This window comes from Onychomys torridus, chromosome 9 (assembly GCF_903995425.1).
Source record: "Onychomys torridus chromosome 9, mOncTor1.1, whole genome shotgun sequence".
NCBI lineage: Eukaryota > Metazoa > Chordata > Mammalia > Rodentia > Cricetidae > Onychomys > Onychomys torridus.
In genome coordinates, this window is record NC_050451.1 from 4,463,033 (window position 1) to 4,479,700 (window position 16,668).

At 39.6% G+C, this 16,668-nt stretch overlaps 1 protein-coding gene across 8 annotated transcripts in view; it reads left to right on the plus strand.

Annotated features, from left to right (window-relative positions):
* Sfmbt1 (Scm like with four mbt domains 1) overlaps positions 1-16,668 on the plus strand; it is a 112,597-nt gene that overhangs the window by 60,543 nt on the left and 35,386 nt on the right. For all 8 annotated transcript variants that reach the window (XM_036199659.1, XM_036199657.1, XM_036199661.1 and 5 more), the window contains 2 exons: positions 3,454-3,694; positions 14,684-14,772. In XM_036199659.1, coding sequence (XP_036055552.1) covers positions 3,454-3,694; positions 14,684-14,772 — 330 coding nt within the window. The remainder of the gene's footprint in view (positions 1-3,453; positions 3,695-14,683; positions 14,773-16,668) is intronic.

Sequence of the window (16,668 nt, forward strand, 5' to 3'; positions counted from 1 at the left end):
TTTTTAAATTTAGGGCTCATTAAGGAAATAGTAAAATAATGGAAAAAGCAATTATCTAATAATGTGGTTCTGTGTTTAGAATATTTTATTTTTCACAAAATTTTACTGGCACTGTAAATGAGGATTGAGATATTGCATAATACCTGTAAATAAATATGCCAAACCCACAAGCTAAGGTGCTTTCTGTCTGAGCTCAGTGTTCTCAGAGGAGAAATTAAGCTCCTAAGCTATGTAGGGGCCACTTGGGAGATGGAGGTCTTCTATCAACAAGTAGACAGAGGCAGACCAACCTCTATCAGTAGTACTAATTCTTAAAATTAGAGAAAAAGACTTATTTCAGTTTGTCCAGTAGAGCCCCTGGCTGAGGCATTGCAGGAGCTGAGAGGCCATGGGTGGTAGGAGGGGGGGGGGAGGGGGCTGTGCTCTTAGGATTGAAACTCTTGCTTCCTTGGTTTTTGAACTTTGAACTCTGAAATTCTTATTGGCAAGATCCAGTCATGGCCATCACAAATTTGATTGAGTCAGTTTAAGGGTTGAATGACTTCCAAAGCCCTGGCTCCAGGAAATTACCTGCATATTGGGGGTAGTGGTTTCCTTGAAAATACAAAACAGTCTTCAGAAGTAACTGATAGTCAACATATTCTCTCTTGAATCTTGAGACTCATCAGTTCTTAGTATTGTCTAGACCTACCCTAGAGTAACAGTGTAAAATCTTTTTGGGCATGTGTTAGATTTTTGAGTGAAAAAAAAAAAAACAAAAACAACTTTTGAAGGTGAACTTCACATTATTATATATATAGTTTTCTTAACTATAGATTTATTTTAAAAAACTACAATAACATGGGACTTTGTTTCTTTATCTTATTTCAGGACTTCACTTTCATTTTCCAGTGATTTTGACATTTCCACTTGTTTTTCAAATTTCTATTACATTTTTACTTACTTGTGTGCATGTGTTTGTGTGGGTGTGCCACAGCGCATGCCTGGAGGTCAGGGGACAGCCAGTTCTCCCAGGGTTGAACTCAGGTCATCAAGCTTAGTGGCAGGTACCTTAATACCTCACCCACCCCTTTGTTATATCCAGAGTCTCCCCCAGTTATCATTCTTTCTTCTTTCATGAACTTGACTTCTTTTTTTAAAATTTATTTATTATGTGTACAGAAGAGGGCACCAGATCTCATTACAGATGGTTGTGAGCCACCATGTGGGTGCTGGGAATTGAACTCAGGACCTCTGACATAGCAGTTGTTGCTCTTAACCTCTGAGCCATCTCTCCAGCCCGAATTTGACTCTTTTAAAGAATATATATGTCAGTTATTTTGTGCAGTATTTCTCAGTTTGGCTTTTTCCCCCTCACAATTAAACTGAGTATATACAGATATATCAAGCATGCCAAAGGAAAGAAGTCCTTTTCTTATATGGTGTCAGACAATTGTATGTAATTGCAGTATTGATGTTTTAGGAGTTATATTACTGTGATAAATTTAAAGTGATATGTGCCAGCTTTTCTTCATTGTATTGTTACTGTTTTGCCTTTTGCAGTTGATAAGAATCTTATAGAGTGATCCTTTGAGATTATGCAAATATTTTTTTGACACTTGGGAATTTTTTAATGCATGAAACAACATAAAATATGCTTGTATTATTTTTTACATTTCTCTTAATATCTGTTTTTTTAATTTTATAATCAATTTAATTTTACATATCGGCTACGGATTACCCTGTCCTCCCTCTTCCCGCCCCCCCCCCCCCCCAATCCATCCGCCATTCCCACCTTCTCCAGGGTAAGGACTCCCCTGGGGATTCAGCTCAATGTGGTAGATTCAGTAGAGGCAAATATTGTTTTTTATAATAGTAATTTTAGCATCTATCAATAATTCTTGTTTGCTGTGCTTATTTATATGATGTTTGTCTGATGACAGTTATTTTTGTTCCATCTTTTTGTTTTCTTTTTGAGATAAGTTTCATTATGTAGTCCAGGCAGCCTTGGTGCTCATGATCTTGCCTCTTTCTCTTGAGTGCTGGGATTGTAGTTGGGAACCACCTGTCCATTTTTTTTCTGTATTTATCTTTTGTTTTGCAACTATGACCATTGAGAGATTCCTTTAGCTATCTTTTGTTTCCTTTTAACATGCCCCCATACCTTTTTCATTACTTCTATTTGACATCACAAGACATTTCAGGCTCTACTTCATTTTTATTTTTCCAGAATTGTAACCAGTAGTTTCTCTATGATCCCTTGATCTTGCTTATTGGAAGATAATATGTAAAAAACTACGATTTGGGACTAAATTTGTTTACTTATATATTTTTAGTCCTCTGAGTTTGGAGTTAAGAAATACTGCTTTCCTATCAGTTGTCATATTCTTATTTAGATACTTCTTATTCCAGTCTAGAATGACAGGATACACTCCAGTCCACTCCCTGCCCTCCCTTTTTTGGGGGTGAGATTAGATACTGTGTGTGTGTGTGTGTGTGTGTGTGTGTGTGTGTGTGTGGTTTCTTTTTCTCCTTTTTTTTTTTTGGTTTTTTGAGACAGGGTTTCTCTGTGTAGCCTTTCCTGGAACTCACTCTGTAAACCAGACTGGACTTGAACTCACCGAGATCTGCCTGCCTCTGCCTCCTGAGTGCTGGATTTAAAGGCATGCACCACTACTGCCCAGCCTGTGTGATTTCTTGAGACAGGGTTTCTCTGTAATAGCCCTAGCTGTACTGGAACTCACTCTGTAGACCAGGCTAGCCTTGAACTTACAGAGATCTACCTGGCACTGCCTCCCAAGTGCTGGGATTAAAGGGGTATGCCAGAATGTCTACTCTTCCACTTTTTTTTAATTTGCAACTTCTCCCACAATGATTGCCATTATCCACAGTGTTTATATACTTAATTTTAATGCACTTAAGAATTGCTAACCCATACCTTTGTCACTGTAATTTTTCATCTAAATTGGAACATTTTATTAAAAGAGCTGACAGAAGTATGAACTTTGACATTGGAAGTATGGCTTCCTACATATTGTGTGTAATATTACTAATACTACTGATTTATTACCTTTATAGCTTTTTCCCCCCTGTTATAGTTTCCTAAAGTTATTTTGGTTGTTGTTGTTTGTTGAGTGATGTAGAAATCACTCCTGAAGGCGAGTTGAAGGATAGGAAAATGTGAATGTTTAGTAATGTATATGCTTTCTAGAAGATACTTTCTGTAATCATAATAGGCTGTATTGTTGAAAATACCAAGTTCCATCACTGTCGTGTGGGACAGATCCCTGGAGCTGCTTCTGTTTTCTTTAGATCACTGTTATGAGTTAGACTTGGAATTTTTTAGGTTTCCTTTGAGAAAGTTTTATAGGTATTTAGTGCTTCAGAAATGTTAGATCTTTAAAAAAAGAATTTGGGCAGAGAAACACTCGTGTAATACATTTGTCTGGTGCCTAATAACATTTCTTTCTCCAGGTGGACATACGTTTGCAAAATGGCTTTGCTCCTGGGATGAAGCTGGAGGTAGCTGTGAAAAAAGATCCGGAAACGTACTGGGTTGCCACTGTCATTACTGCCTGTGAGCAGTTACTCCTACTCCGTTATGAAGGCTATGGGGAAGACCGGAAAGCAGACTTCTGGTGTGATATCAGGAAAGCTGGCCTCTATCCCATTGGGTGGTGTGAGCAGAATAAGAAGACCCTTGAAGCTCCAGAAGGTAGTAAAAGATTTCCTTTCAAGGTGTGATGGGACATTAATGTAAGAAAATTTAGATTGGCCACAGTCTTGAGGCTTACCAGGCTACTCCTACATAGATTTACACAGCTTTTTAGGCTAGGCTTTTTGTTTATTTGTTTGTTTGTTTTGTTTTGTTTTGTTTTTCTTTTCAAGACAGGGTTTCTCTGTGTAGCCCTGGCTGTCCCAAAACTCATTGTAGATTAGGCTGGCCTTGAACTCACAGAGATCCGTCTGCCTCTGCCTTCTGAGTGCTGAGATTAAAGGCGTGCACCACCACCGTCAGGCAAAGGCTAACATTTTTAATTAAAAATTTTATAAGGAGTAATGTACATTTCCCTGTTTTTAAAGTGAATCATATTATCTATAATTTATCTTATTTTAACACTTTAGTTTTTTGTTTTTTTAAACTGGGTATGTATATGTGCCTGTGCATGTGTGTGTGCATGTATGTAGGGGTGCCCACTGAAGCCAGAAGGAGTGTCAGATCTGGAACTGGAGTTAGACAATTGAGAGCTGCTATGTAAGTGCTGGGTCCTCTAAGAGAACAGCCAGTGCTCTTAACTGCTGAGCCATCTCTCCAGCCCCCTCTCCCAATTAAAATTTTTGTTTGTTTTGAGACAGGATATGGCTAAGCTATGTTTTCATAAATTGTGTAGCCCAGGCTGACCTTCAACTTGCTATCCTCCTGCCTCTCCTTCCCGAGTAGCTGGGCTTCCAGGCATGTACTACCAGGTTTTTGTTTGGCCATACTTTGTGGTTCCCCATTAGCCTGTCTCTCTCTGCTCTGGTGAGGGTTGTTCCCCGAGGCCTAGTCTTTCTGGATCTTCCTGTGACTGAGGCTTTCTCAGAGGCCAGCTCATCTGAGTGGAATCAGGAACCTTGTTCTTCTATAATCAGAGAAAGGCCAGAAGAGGGGGTTAGATCCCCTGAGATTGGAGTTACAGCTGGTTGTGAGCAGCCATGTGGGTGCTGAGACTTGAACCTGGATCTTCTGAAAGAGTAGTCAATGCTTTTAACTGCTGAGCCATCTCTCCAGCCTCTATTTTATTTATTGTTTATTTTTAAGTTATAAGACATATAGCTCTATTCATATAGCTCTAGTTGGCTTCAATTTGCTATGTATCATAGGTGACCTTGAACTTCTTATCCCCCTTTCTCTACCTTATGAATGCTGGCATTCCAAGCGTTTGCTACCAGACCTCATACAGTGTTGGGGGCTCAAACCCAATGCTTTGTATGCTCCAGGCAAGCACTCTACCAAATGAGCCTCTAGTCCTGCATTTCCCTATTAATTTTTCTCTCTCTCTAAACCATCAAGACCATAGTTTCTCATCCTTACAGACTGAGGCTGTCTGAGTTTGGGTCTTAGAGATCTGGTTGTTGTTTTTTGTTTTATTTTTTGTTGTTTTGGGGATTGAACCTAGAGCTTTATACATGTGATTAAAGAGGGATTCTTCCTAGCTAGATCCTAGTCCTGTTTTTTGTTTTTTTTTTTTTTCCGAGACAGGGTTTCCCTGTGTAGCTTTGCGCCTTTCCTGGAACTCACTCTGTAGCCCAGGCTGGCTTCAAACTCACAGAGATCCGCCTGGCTCTGCCTCCCGAGTGCTGGGATTAAAGGCGTGCGCCACCACCACCGCCACCGCCACCGCCACCCGGGCACCACCTTTTTTTGTGGAGAACAGAGTATAACTCTTTTTAGTCTAGGGGACTCTTGAACTTGAAAGCCTCCTGCCCTAACCTTCCCACATAACAGATTTCAGGCCTGTGACACCATTCCCAAGTTCTGTTTTTATTTTCCTCTCTCCTTTACTTGTAAGTAATCTTATAAATTATATTACAAACTTTTTTTTTTTCCTTTTAGTCATGGTCTCTATAGCACAGGCTAACCTCAAACTTGGCAAGCCTCATTGCCTCAACCCTCCAAATGCTGGGATTATAGGTACATGGCACTATCAATTAAAATGAGCCAACTGAAGTTCTGTTATAGGAAAGTACCCTACTTAGAGTAAGCTATCAGTTAAATTGGAGAGAGACCTCCCTCCTTCAATAAACGGCATTCAGAATTCAAAAAAATAAATAAATAAAAATAAAAAAAGGAAAGAAAGAAATTGAGGACAGCAATGTTCTAAAACAGGAAGTGGTGATGGTGTCATAGGCCTGTGAGGATGCTGGACTAAAGTCTATCAAATTGTGCAAACAGGAAAATTGTATACTATGTGAATTATCTGTCAATGAAGATATTCTTTTGTGATATCAAGAAAGCTGGCCTCTATCCCATTGGGTGGTGTGAGCAGAATAAATAAGGGTTGGGGATTTAGCTCAGTGGTAGAGCGCTTGCCTGGCAAGCACAAGGCCCTGGGTTCGATCCTCAGCTCATAAAATAAAATAAAATAAATTGGAGAGAGATACAAAAGACCAAGAAAGAAAGGAAAGAAACTAAGAAAGGAAGAAAGAAACTAAGAAAGAAGCAAAGAAACATTTTAAAAGGGAGAAGAGGCTGGAGAGGTGGCTTGGTGTTTTAGTACTTAGAGCATTGGCTGCTTTTGCAGAGAACCTGGGTTTGATTCCCAGTACCTACATGGTAGCTCGTAACTCTAATATTAGGAAATCCAATGGCCTCTTCTTCCTTCTGTGGACACTGGGAATGCATTTGGTACATAGACATATACATAGGCAAAACATTCTTATATTTAAAATAAAGCAAGAAAGTGTAAAATAAATAATTTTAAGAGGAGGAGATAAAGATGGGAGAGAGATTGCAGATTCAAGAAAACAAGTGACATTTTATATTTATAGCTTCTTTCTTTGATTTAGTTTCAGATTTACAAGAAAGTTATAAGAATAGTATAAAAAAATTCATGCTGACTTTTTGTGAAGTTTTCCCAAATGTTGATATTTTTCCACATTTGCTTTGTTCTTTCTATCCACACAGGCTTCTTTTAAAGAACTTGGTAATTGGGGGTTGGGGATTTAGCTCAGTGGTAGAGCACTTGCCTAGCAAGTACAAGGCCCTGGGTTCAGTCCTCAGCTCTGGAAAAAAAAAAAAAAAAAAGGTACTTGGGAATTGACTTTAGGCATGAAAGTAAATCTGGTAAAATGCTGTTATTTAGTCTTCAGATCATCTGGCATTTTGTTGTTGTATCTCGTTAGCTTTTTTAGTCTTTTGTCCTTTTATTAATTATGTTAACATTTTTAGAAAAAGAAGGAAGTCTCTGTGTCACATGTTGTTCTCTGTTGTCATGCATGTGTCAAGGACAAGTTTCCATCCAAGCCAGACCATGGTAGCACATGTCTTTAATCCTGGCACTCTGGAGACAGAGGCAGGCAGATAGATCTCTGAGGCCAGCCTGGTCTACAGAGTGAGTTTCAGGGCAGCCAGGGCTACACAGAGACTTTCTGTCTTGGGGAAAAAGAAGTTTTCTTTAATGTCCTCACACTTTGTCTTTTGTAACTTGGGCATCTTGGAGGGGCTAGATAGGCTAGGTTTTCCAGTAGTGCTCACTGTGTTCTAATCTCAGGAATATTTGCAATTCTCTAATTATGTTTCTGGTCTGGGAGCCAGGCCAGGATCATCTGGCATTTTGTTGTTGTATCTCGTTAGCTTTTTTAGTCTTTCTTTATTTTGACATTTTTGAAAAGTACTGTGTAGGATCTCCCCCAACTTGGGTCTGGCTTATGCATCCCTTAATTTAGATTGTGTGATTTTCATAGGACAAATGAAGAAATTTTTTACGTTCAGTGTGTATTCTGTCACAAGACCATGCTTTTGATCTGTTCTGTGCTGCTGCTGCAGCTGCTGCTGCTGCTGCTGCTGCTGCTGCTGCTGCTGCTAACATTTGTCACTTAAGAAATTCAGTGAAAGAGAGAATGAGAGGATTTTATAGCTACCTAAGATGAACTTCTGGTCAAAAACCCTGTACAAATTGTTAGGAATTTGAGGGATATTGTTCCCATGAGCCTTTCACCTTGAATCTTAGCACTCAGGAGGCAGAGACAGGCAAATATCTGAGTTCGAGGCTAGCCTGGTCTACATAGTGAGTTCCAGGACAGCCAGGGCTACACAGAGAAACTGTCTTAAAACTGCCCTCCTCCCCAAAAAAGAATGAGGTTTAGAAAACTAAATGAATGATTTTTATTATTAAAAAGAGACACTTGATACATGTAAGAATACAATGTAGATAGAGTATCATTGCTAAAAAACAAATGGGGGCAGTGGAGGAGAACATGTGAATAGTGGTATAAGCTCAGTATTTGGGGTTTTATTTTTACTTTTTTAGATTTATTTATTTTATGTGTATAAGTGTTTTTGCCAGCATGTATGTCTCTGTACCATGTGTGTTCTTGGTACCTTCAGAAGTCAGAAGAAGGCATTGGATGGATCCTCTGGGACTGGAATTCTGCATGATGAACAACTGTGTGGGTGCTAGGAAACATGCTAGAGTCCAGCAAGAGCAGTAGGAGCTCTTAACTACTGAGCCATCTCTCCAGCTCTGTTTATTTTCTTTCTTACCGTCTTTATTGCCATGTAATTAGTTAGTTACTTTTAATTTAAATTAATTCATTTCTATTAATTTGTGTGCTGCCATGGGTCTTGTTTACCTCATCTACATATTATTCATCCTGCTTTCCTGTTTCCTGTGTGTTTGGCTGGCTGGCCCCCTTTTCTCCTGCTTACCAGCACCCTGTAGTCCTCTTCTGCCTGGCTATTGGCCGTTCAGTTTTTTATTAGACCAATCAGGTGCCTTATGCAGGCAGGGTGAAACAACACATCTTTACATAGCTAAATAAGTGCAACTTAAATAAATGCAACACATCTTTACATAATTATTCTACAATACAGACAAATGCAACACATCTTTACATAGTTTAACAAATATTCTGTTCCACAACATAAATAAGAAACTCATCCCCAAATAGAAAGGACTAATGTATTGTATAAACATATTGTGAGCTAAACATGGTAGCACATGTCTCTAGTCTCTACACCCAGTTAATAGAGGCAAGAGGGATGTGAATGTAGTTTAAGCTACATAGTGAGATTTTTGTATAAAAGTTCAAAAAATATTTTTAAAGCTATTTGTATAGGGGTTGGGAAGATGGTTTAGCTGGTAAGATTACTTATAAAAGTGAAAGGACCTGAGTTCAAATTCCCAGTGCCCATCTTAAAACTTGGGCAGAGACAAGCAGGTCTGGTGAGCTTGATTACTAGTCAGCAAGGCCAAAATAGCGTTTCAGGTTTGATTAGAGATTATATTTTTTTAAAAAAGTTGAATGATATGTTATGTCCTCCTCTGATATCTGTATGCATACTTATGGGGTCTTGCCGCATACACCACACACTGAATTATATAGATAAATAAATGTATTAGCATAAAAGTAAGCAGTAGGAAATACAAACCTATCTAAATATCAAAACATTGGTTTAAAGAGAGAAAGTGTATATTCAAATAGAAATCACATAGTAAAATTACATTCATACACAAGTAATTCATTTAACATTTAGTAATATGACAAATCAAAGGACGTTGTATCAGTAAGAACAACAAATGGGCTTACTCTTCTATTAAAAGCAAAAAATCAGATTGGCTTATGAAGCATAACTCACATTTGTCTCACATGCAGGAATAATTTCTTTTTTTTAAAATTTATTTCTTTATTGCACATACAGTGTTCTGCCTGCCTGTATGCCTGCATGCCAGAAGAGGGAACCCGGTCTCATTCTAGATGGTTGTGAGCCACCATGTGGTTGCTGGGAATTGAACTCAGGACCTCTGGAAGAGCAGCCAGTGCTCTTAACCACTGAGCCATCTCTCTAGCCCCAGCAGAGATTTCTAAAGAGTCAGACAAATAAAGGGATGGACAAAGGTGTACAGACAAGCAAGCCAGGAGTTTCAGTCTTAATATGTGACACATACAATTTAGGTGAGAAAACAATAGAACAAAAAAAAAAAAGAAGAAGAAGAAGAAAGGGTTTTTTATGTTGGGTGGTATAGTCAGCAATAAGAAGAAGAATCTATCTAATGTAGCCAAGGAGTGACCCACCACTTGGCCTACCAACTCAGAATATGTTCACACACACACACACACACACACACACACACACACACACACACACATTTTTTAAGGCAAGGGTTGGTTAATGGTTAGGCACTTGCTGCTCAAGTGAAATTATGAAAACTGGAATTTGGATTCCCAGAACCCATGTAAATGTCAGATGGCCATGGCCATCTGACTGTAATTCAAGCCTTGGAAGGCAGAGACAGGAGATCCCTAGAATAAACTGGCTAGCAAGACTAGCCTTATTGGCCAGCTCTGAGTTTGATTGAGAGACTTGGCCTCATTGATTAATGTGGAAAATAGATTGAGGATGATTCCTGACACACCCACACATGCACGCAGTCATGCACACACTCATGTATGCTAGCTAAATAAAATTTAAATGTTAAAAAAAAAAAAACAGGAAGAAAATGGAAATATACTAAAAGAAGAAGAAAGCATATGAATGTGTTTGTGACTTTTTTTTTTTAGAAATTAAAGAAAACAGAAAAGTTATGTCAGAGGAGTACAATGAAGGTGATAGAGTTTTTGAATGCAACTATGAAACAAAATTGAAATTTAAAAAACAACTCTTCACAAAGCAAAATAAAATTTTCTGAGTGTAGATAGAACTTGAGGGGTGGCCACAGAACTTTTTAATACTTTAAAATATGACTTGCATGTCCATTCCTAACATAGGAGTGTATTTTAGGGACCAAAACAAAATCTTTTGTTTTCAGTGATCATCCTGTTGGTTGTATTTGAAATAGTTATTGGAGCCGGGCGGTGGTGGCGCACGCCTTTAATCCCAGCACTTGGGAGGCAGAGGCAAGAGGATCTCTGTGAGTTCGAGGCCAGATCCAGGAAAGGCACAAAGCTACACAGAGAAACCCTGTCTCGAAACACCTAAGAAAGAGAGAGAGAGAGAGAGAGAGAGAGAGAGAGAGAGAGAGAGAGAGAAAGAAATGAAATAGTTATTGGTGTATTTTGAAATAAAGCAAAATGATAACATCTAATTGAAAGCTAGGATTCTTGGCCTAAGAAAAACGAAATATAATCTACACAGATGAGACTGCATATGTACATGATCTTTTAAAGCAGCAGCCAGCAAGCTTCTCTTAGTTCTGGACACTGCAGAGGCCTGGAGACCACCCAGCGGCAGTTGCAGTTTTACCACACCTCCTCACGTAGGGTCTTTACTACCATCTTTGTTTGGTGTTTGAGGCAGGATTTTGTGTAGCCCAGGATTGCCTGAATCTCACTACGTAACCAAAGACAATCCTGAACAGTTTTTTTTTTTTTTTTTTTTGGTGAGTGTGTGTTTTTTGTCCCTGAGACAAAATTTCTCTGTGTAACAGCTCTGGCTGTCCAGGAACTTGCTTTGTAGACAAGGCTGGCCTCAAACTCATAGAATTCTACCTGCTTCTACTTCCTGAGTGCTGGGACTAAAAGTCCACACCCGACCCCCACACCCGTGGCTGATCTTAAACTCTTAATCCTTGTGCCTCTACCTCTCAGTTTCTGGAATTAGATTTGTGAGCTACCAAATCTGACTTTAAATACTATTTTTACTGAAACATATAGGGGTTCCTTAGAGAAGTAGTTGGTTCTGGTTTGGGTCAGGAAATGACAAACAAGTCAGAAATATCTTGCCATACTGTCATGACTGTCATATCAGAAAGACTCAGGACCACACTTGAAGAGACAGCCTCTGATTAAAGAGACAGTTTGATTATTAATAAGGACAATAACTTCAGTGACTGCGAACATACATTTGTTTATGACTTAATAGTACAAAGAAAACTTCAGTGATGGCCTTTGGAAAATGGCAGGGAACCAACTGATTATTTTAAAAGCCAGCAAATATGGAGAAAGAATGAAAGAATCATCCATATTAGCCTGCTTTCTTTTCATACATTTTACTTCAAGTTCATCAAATAGTTTATAAAGAGAAGTTTTTCATGGAAATATTTTGATTAATTGATGAACAAAGAGTGATAGAATTTCAGTTTTTAGCCCCCAACGAACCAGTGTATCTATGTAGTGACAATTAAAGTAGTTAGGGCTGTGGAGATGGGCCCGTGGGGAAGAGCGCTTGCTGTGCGAACCTGAGGACCTGAGTTCAGAGCCCGGTACCTACATAAAAGCTGGACATGGTCACAGGCTTGTAAGCACAGCACAGTGGGAAGCAGACATAGGAGAATCCCTAAATTGCTAGCTAGCTGGCCTACTTAAAAAATAGCAATAGGAACCAAACTAAGACATTTCAGTCTGGTTAGTTTAATAAGAGTTGTATGTAAAACAGAGAGAATATAAGTTATCTCAGTGGAATAAGTTGAAAAGTTATAGCAGGACGCCTGGCATTCTCTGTTGGCCTCCCATGTGTGCTTATAGGTAAACACAGTTGTATCATATACATACAACACACATGCATGCACATACAATTTCTAGCAAAGCTATTAATGTTACAGAATGTACTGGCTGGTTTTGTGTCAACTTGATACAAGTTAGAGTCATCAGAGAGGAAGGAGCCATGACATCAGTTGAGGAAATGACTCCATGACATCTAGCGTAAGGCATTTTCTCAATTAGTGATCCATGAGGGAGGGCCCAGCTCATGGTGGGTGTTGCCATGCTTGCAGGTGGTCTTTGGTTCTATAAGAAAGCAGACTGAGCAAGCCATGGGGAGGAAGCCAGTAAGCAGTACCCCTCCATGGCCTCTGTATCAGATCTTGCCTCCAGGATCCTGCCCTGTTTGAGTTCTTGTCCTGACTTCCTTCAATGGTGAACAGCAGTGTAGAAGTATAAGCTGAATAAACCCTTTTCTCCCCAACTTGCTTTATGGTCATAGTGTTTCATCATAGCAATAGAAACTCTAACTAAGACACAGAAGGACAGACAACTAGCCCTTATATGCCTCTGGGGAAGGATATAATTCCACTTTTGAAATATTTTTACTCTCTCTTCTCCAGAAAAATCCGTTCTGACTCTAAATCTTGATTTGTAGAATATAGAAAGGGCAGGGCTGGTGGTTTACTCAGTGGAAGTATACTTGCCTGGTATGCAAGCACAAGGCTCTGGGTTCAGTCCTTACACACACACACACACACACACACACACACACACACACACACACACACGAGTAAAAAGACAAGAGAAAAAATGGGGGCAGTGGGATAACTGATCACTGTAAGGAAGTGAATACAGAATCTAAAAAAACTATATAAGATAAGAGGCTGTTTATCTCAGTAAGTGTGCTACAAGAAAGTAGAGAGAAGGGAAAGAGAAGAATGGATCTATAGACAAGGAATTTCAATCACAAGTTGTTTACAGTGTATGATTCTCTTTTTTTTTTTTTTTTTTTTTTTTCTTTCTTTTTTTGTTTTTTCGAGACAGGGTTTCTCTGTGTAGCTTTGGAGGCTGTCCTGGCACTCACTCTGTAGCCCAGGCTGGTCTTGAACTCAGAGATCCACCTGCCTCTGCCTCCCGAGTGCTGGGATTAAAGGTGTGCACTACCACTGCCTGGCCAGTGTATGGATCTTAAAGTGGTTCCTGATGTGATGAAATAAGTTAAAAATCAATTGATATAACCAAAGGAGTTTGTATAGAGACTAGACATTTGCTTTTGAAAAATTACTAGGGCTGGAGAGATGGCTCAGAGGTTAGTTCTGTCACTCGTGGTCTCCGCCATAGCTGCTGCACTCTACCCTTGCAGTTTGAAAGCTGGATGCCACAGACAAAACATCAACAACCAGCATGGCTATGTGCCAGTAAAGTTTTATTATAAAAAGCAGGTCTGACTTAGCCCACAAGGCAGTTTGCTAACTTTTGCTCTAGATAAAACGTATAGGCATGAGGTGACAGTTGTTGAAGCTAGGGTGCATGAAGATCCATTATACCGTTTTCTGTGTATGTTTTTGTTGTTTGTTTTTGAGACAAGGTCTCATCATGTAGCCCTGGAATCTTCTGTGGAAATAGGGTTGGCCTTGAGCACATAGAGGCCTGTCCGCTTTAGTTTCCCAAAGTACTGATTAAAGCATGCACCACCACACCCAGCCTGCTTTCTGTATTTTTATTCATGTTTGAAATTTAGGAAAAAAAAAAATATATATATATATAATGTATACAGTATTCTGTCTGCATGTATGCTTACAGGCCAGAAGAGGGCGCCAGATCTCATTACAGATGGTTGTGAGCCACCATGTGGTTGCTGGGAATTGAACTCAGAACCTCTGGAAGAGCAGCCAGTGCTCTTAATCGCTGAGCCATCTCTCCAGCCCCGAAATTTTTATAGTAGAAATGAAGTAGGCTTTTATTTATTTATTTTTTTATAAAATTAAGGGAATTATTTTGTATACACCTCATAGTCTCTGTTTTACTTACAATTCTTATTGAGCTAACCAGAGAGTAGTTGTTTTAATTTGGTTTCTATTGCTATGATAAAGACCATGGCCAAAAGCAATTTGAGCAGGAAAGGGTTTATTTGGCTTCTGTCCATTGAGAGGAGCCAAGGCAGGAAGTGAAGCAGAGGCCATGGAGGAGCATTGTACTATCTTATTCCTGTGGTTTCTTACAGACCTCAGGACTACCTGCCCAGGGATATTACACCACAGAGGTCTGGTCCCTCTCACATCAGTCAGTAATCAAGAAAATGTACCACAGACTAGTGTACAGGCCAGTGGGATAGAAGAGTTTTTTAATTGAGATTTCTTCCCAGATGACCCTAGTTTGTATCAAGGTGACAAAAACTAACGAGCACATGGCTCAATGGAGAGTAGGGAAGTTTTGTAACTATTTTGTTTTATCTTTTCAAGCTTACAAAGAAGCAATACACTGATTTTTAAGTGATAAACATACCCTTATGCCATTTCTGTATGTCAAGTTTCTTTGTGTTCTGTGGCTTACATGAGTAATAATTATTTCTCTTGTTTAGGTATCAGAGATAAGGTGTCTGATTGGGGTACATTCCTACAGCAGACCCTGAGAGGAGCCTGTAGTCCTCCTGTGTCTCTGCTAGAGGGCGTAAGTATCACTGCTTCTTAAACTGGTGTGGAAAACCTTTGCAAGAAATCTAACATTAATTGCTAATTTACTCCTTAGAGAATAGAAAGATATTATTCTTAGAGTTGTAAGCACCATTGTTGGAACATTTAGACTTCGTAGCAGAAGTTGTACTTTGACTTGCTCAGTATCTGAGAAGCTTCTGAATCAATTTCCTTTTGAGGTTCTAATGATAGATACTTCCATGCCCATTTGTGAATGCTGTTTCAAACAACTTTAAATTTTTTTTGTACTCAGATTAAACTTTTTATTCTTACCCAGGGCCTGGTACATCTTGAACTCCTGGTAAAAATTAAATGAATGAATGGATGGATGGATAGACGGATGGTTGGATGGATGGGTGAGGTTGTGAACAATGAGCAGATAAAATATCCTGCCCTGCATTGATCTTGATTCTGTCATCTTAAAACTTGTAACTATTAATGTGTTCCTCCATTTGTTCAATTTGTCCTTTTATACATCTAGATATGAAAGCTTCACAGAGCAGTTTATACTAGGAAAATATGTAATAGTGAATGTTAAGAATAATTAAAGCCAGGCAGTGGTGGCGCACGCCTTTAATCCCAGCACTCGGGAGGCAGAGCCAAGGGGATCTCTGTGGGTTCAAGGCCAGCCTGGTCTCCAAAGTGAGTTCCAGGAAAGGCACAAAGCTACACAGAGAAACCCTGTCTCAAAAAAAAAAAAAAAAAAAAAAAAAAATTAAGTAGGCTGGGAGTAGTGTCCTATACCTTTGGTTCCAGTTAGGAGGAAGACAGGAAAAACTGAGTTTGAGGCCAGCATGGTCTATATAATGAGTGCCAGGATGACCAAGACTATGGAGGTTGGGGTGGTGGTTAAGTGATGGAACAAGTTCACTAATGTTTTTTTTAACCCCATCCTTACTCCTATATTCTGGGACTTAAACCCAAGGTAACTGCTGTAGCACAAATTGTTAGAGATCTTATTAATAAAACAAACCCGGAGCCAGGTATTGAGGTGATCACTGGAAGGAAGATCAGAGAAGCAGAATAAGCCACAGCTACCTCACCTGGCCAACTTCTCAGCTGATCCTGTTTCCTCAGACTGGAAGCTTCTGTGTCCTTATCTGAATGGCACTCAACTGAACTGCTTCTCGAAAGCCTGAAAGCTTAACCAGCCAGTTCCTGGTTTTCACATCTTATATACCTTTCTGCTTTCTGCCATCACTTCTTGGGAATAAAGGCGTGTGTCACCATGCCTGGCTCTTTCCAATGTCGCCTTGAACTCACAGAGGTCCAGAGGGATTTCTGCCTCTGGAATGCTAGGATTAAAGGCGTGTGTGCCACCATTTTCTGGCCTCTATATCTAGTGGCTGTTCTGTTCTCTGACCCCAGATAAGTTTATTAGGGTGCACAATATTTTGGGGAACACAATGCCACCACAAACTGCTGTATAAATTAAGTTTCTTCTAGTCTCTTTGTGTGTGTGTGCATGTTTATATGTGTGTGTGGAGCACACTTGTGGGTCAGAGGTTGACATTGGGTGTGTTCATCAATTGCTCTCCACTTTATTTTTTGAGACAGAGGCTCTCACTTCTTGGAGTTCACTAGTTGGCTAGGTTGACTGGCTAGCAAGCCTTTCAGGATCCTCCTACCTTTGTTTCTCCTGTGCAGGAATTATAGGTACCTGCCTCCACACTCAACTTTACACAGGTGCTGGGAATCTGACCCTATTTTTTTTTCTTTCTTTCCTTTTTGTTTTGTTTTTGTTTTTTCAAGACAGGGTTTCTCTGTAACAGCTCAGGCTGTCCTGGAATTCGCTGTGTAGACCAGGCTGGCCTTGAACTCACAGAGGTTCACCTGTCTGTGCCTCCTAAGCACTGGGATTAAAGGCATGCAC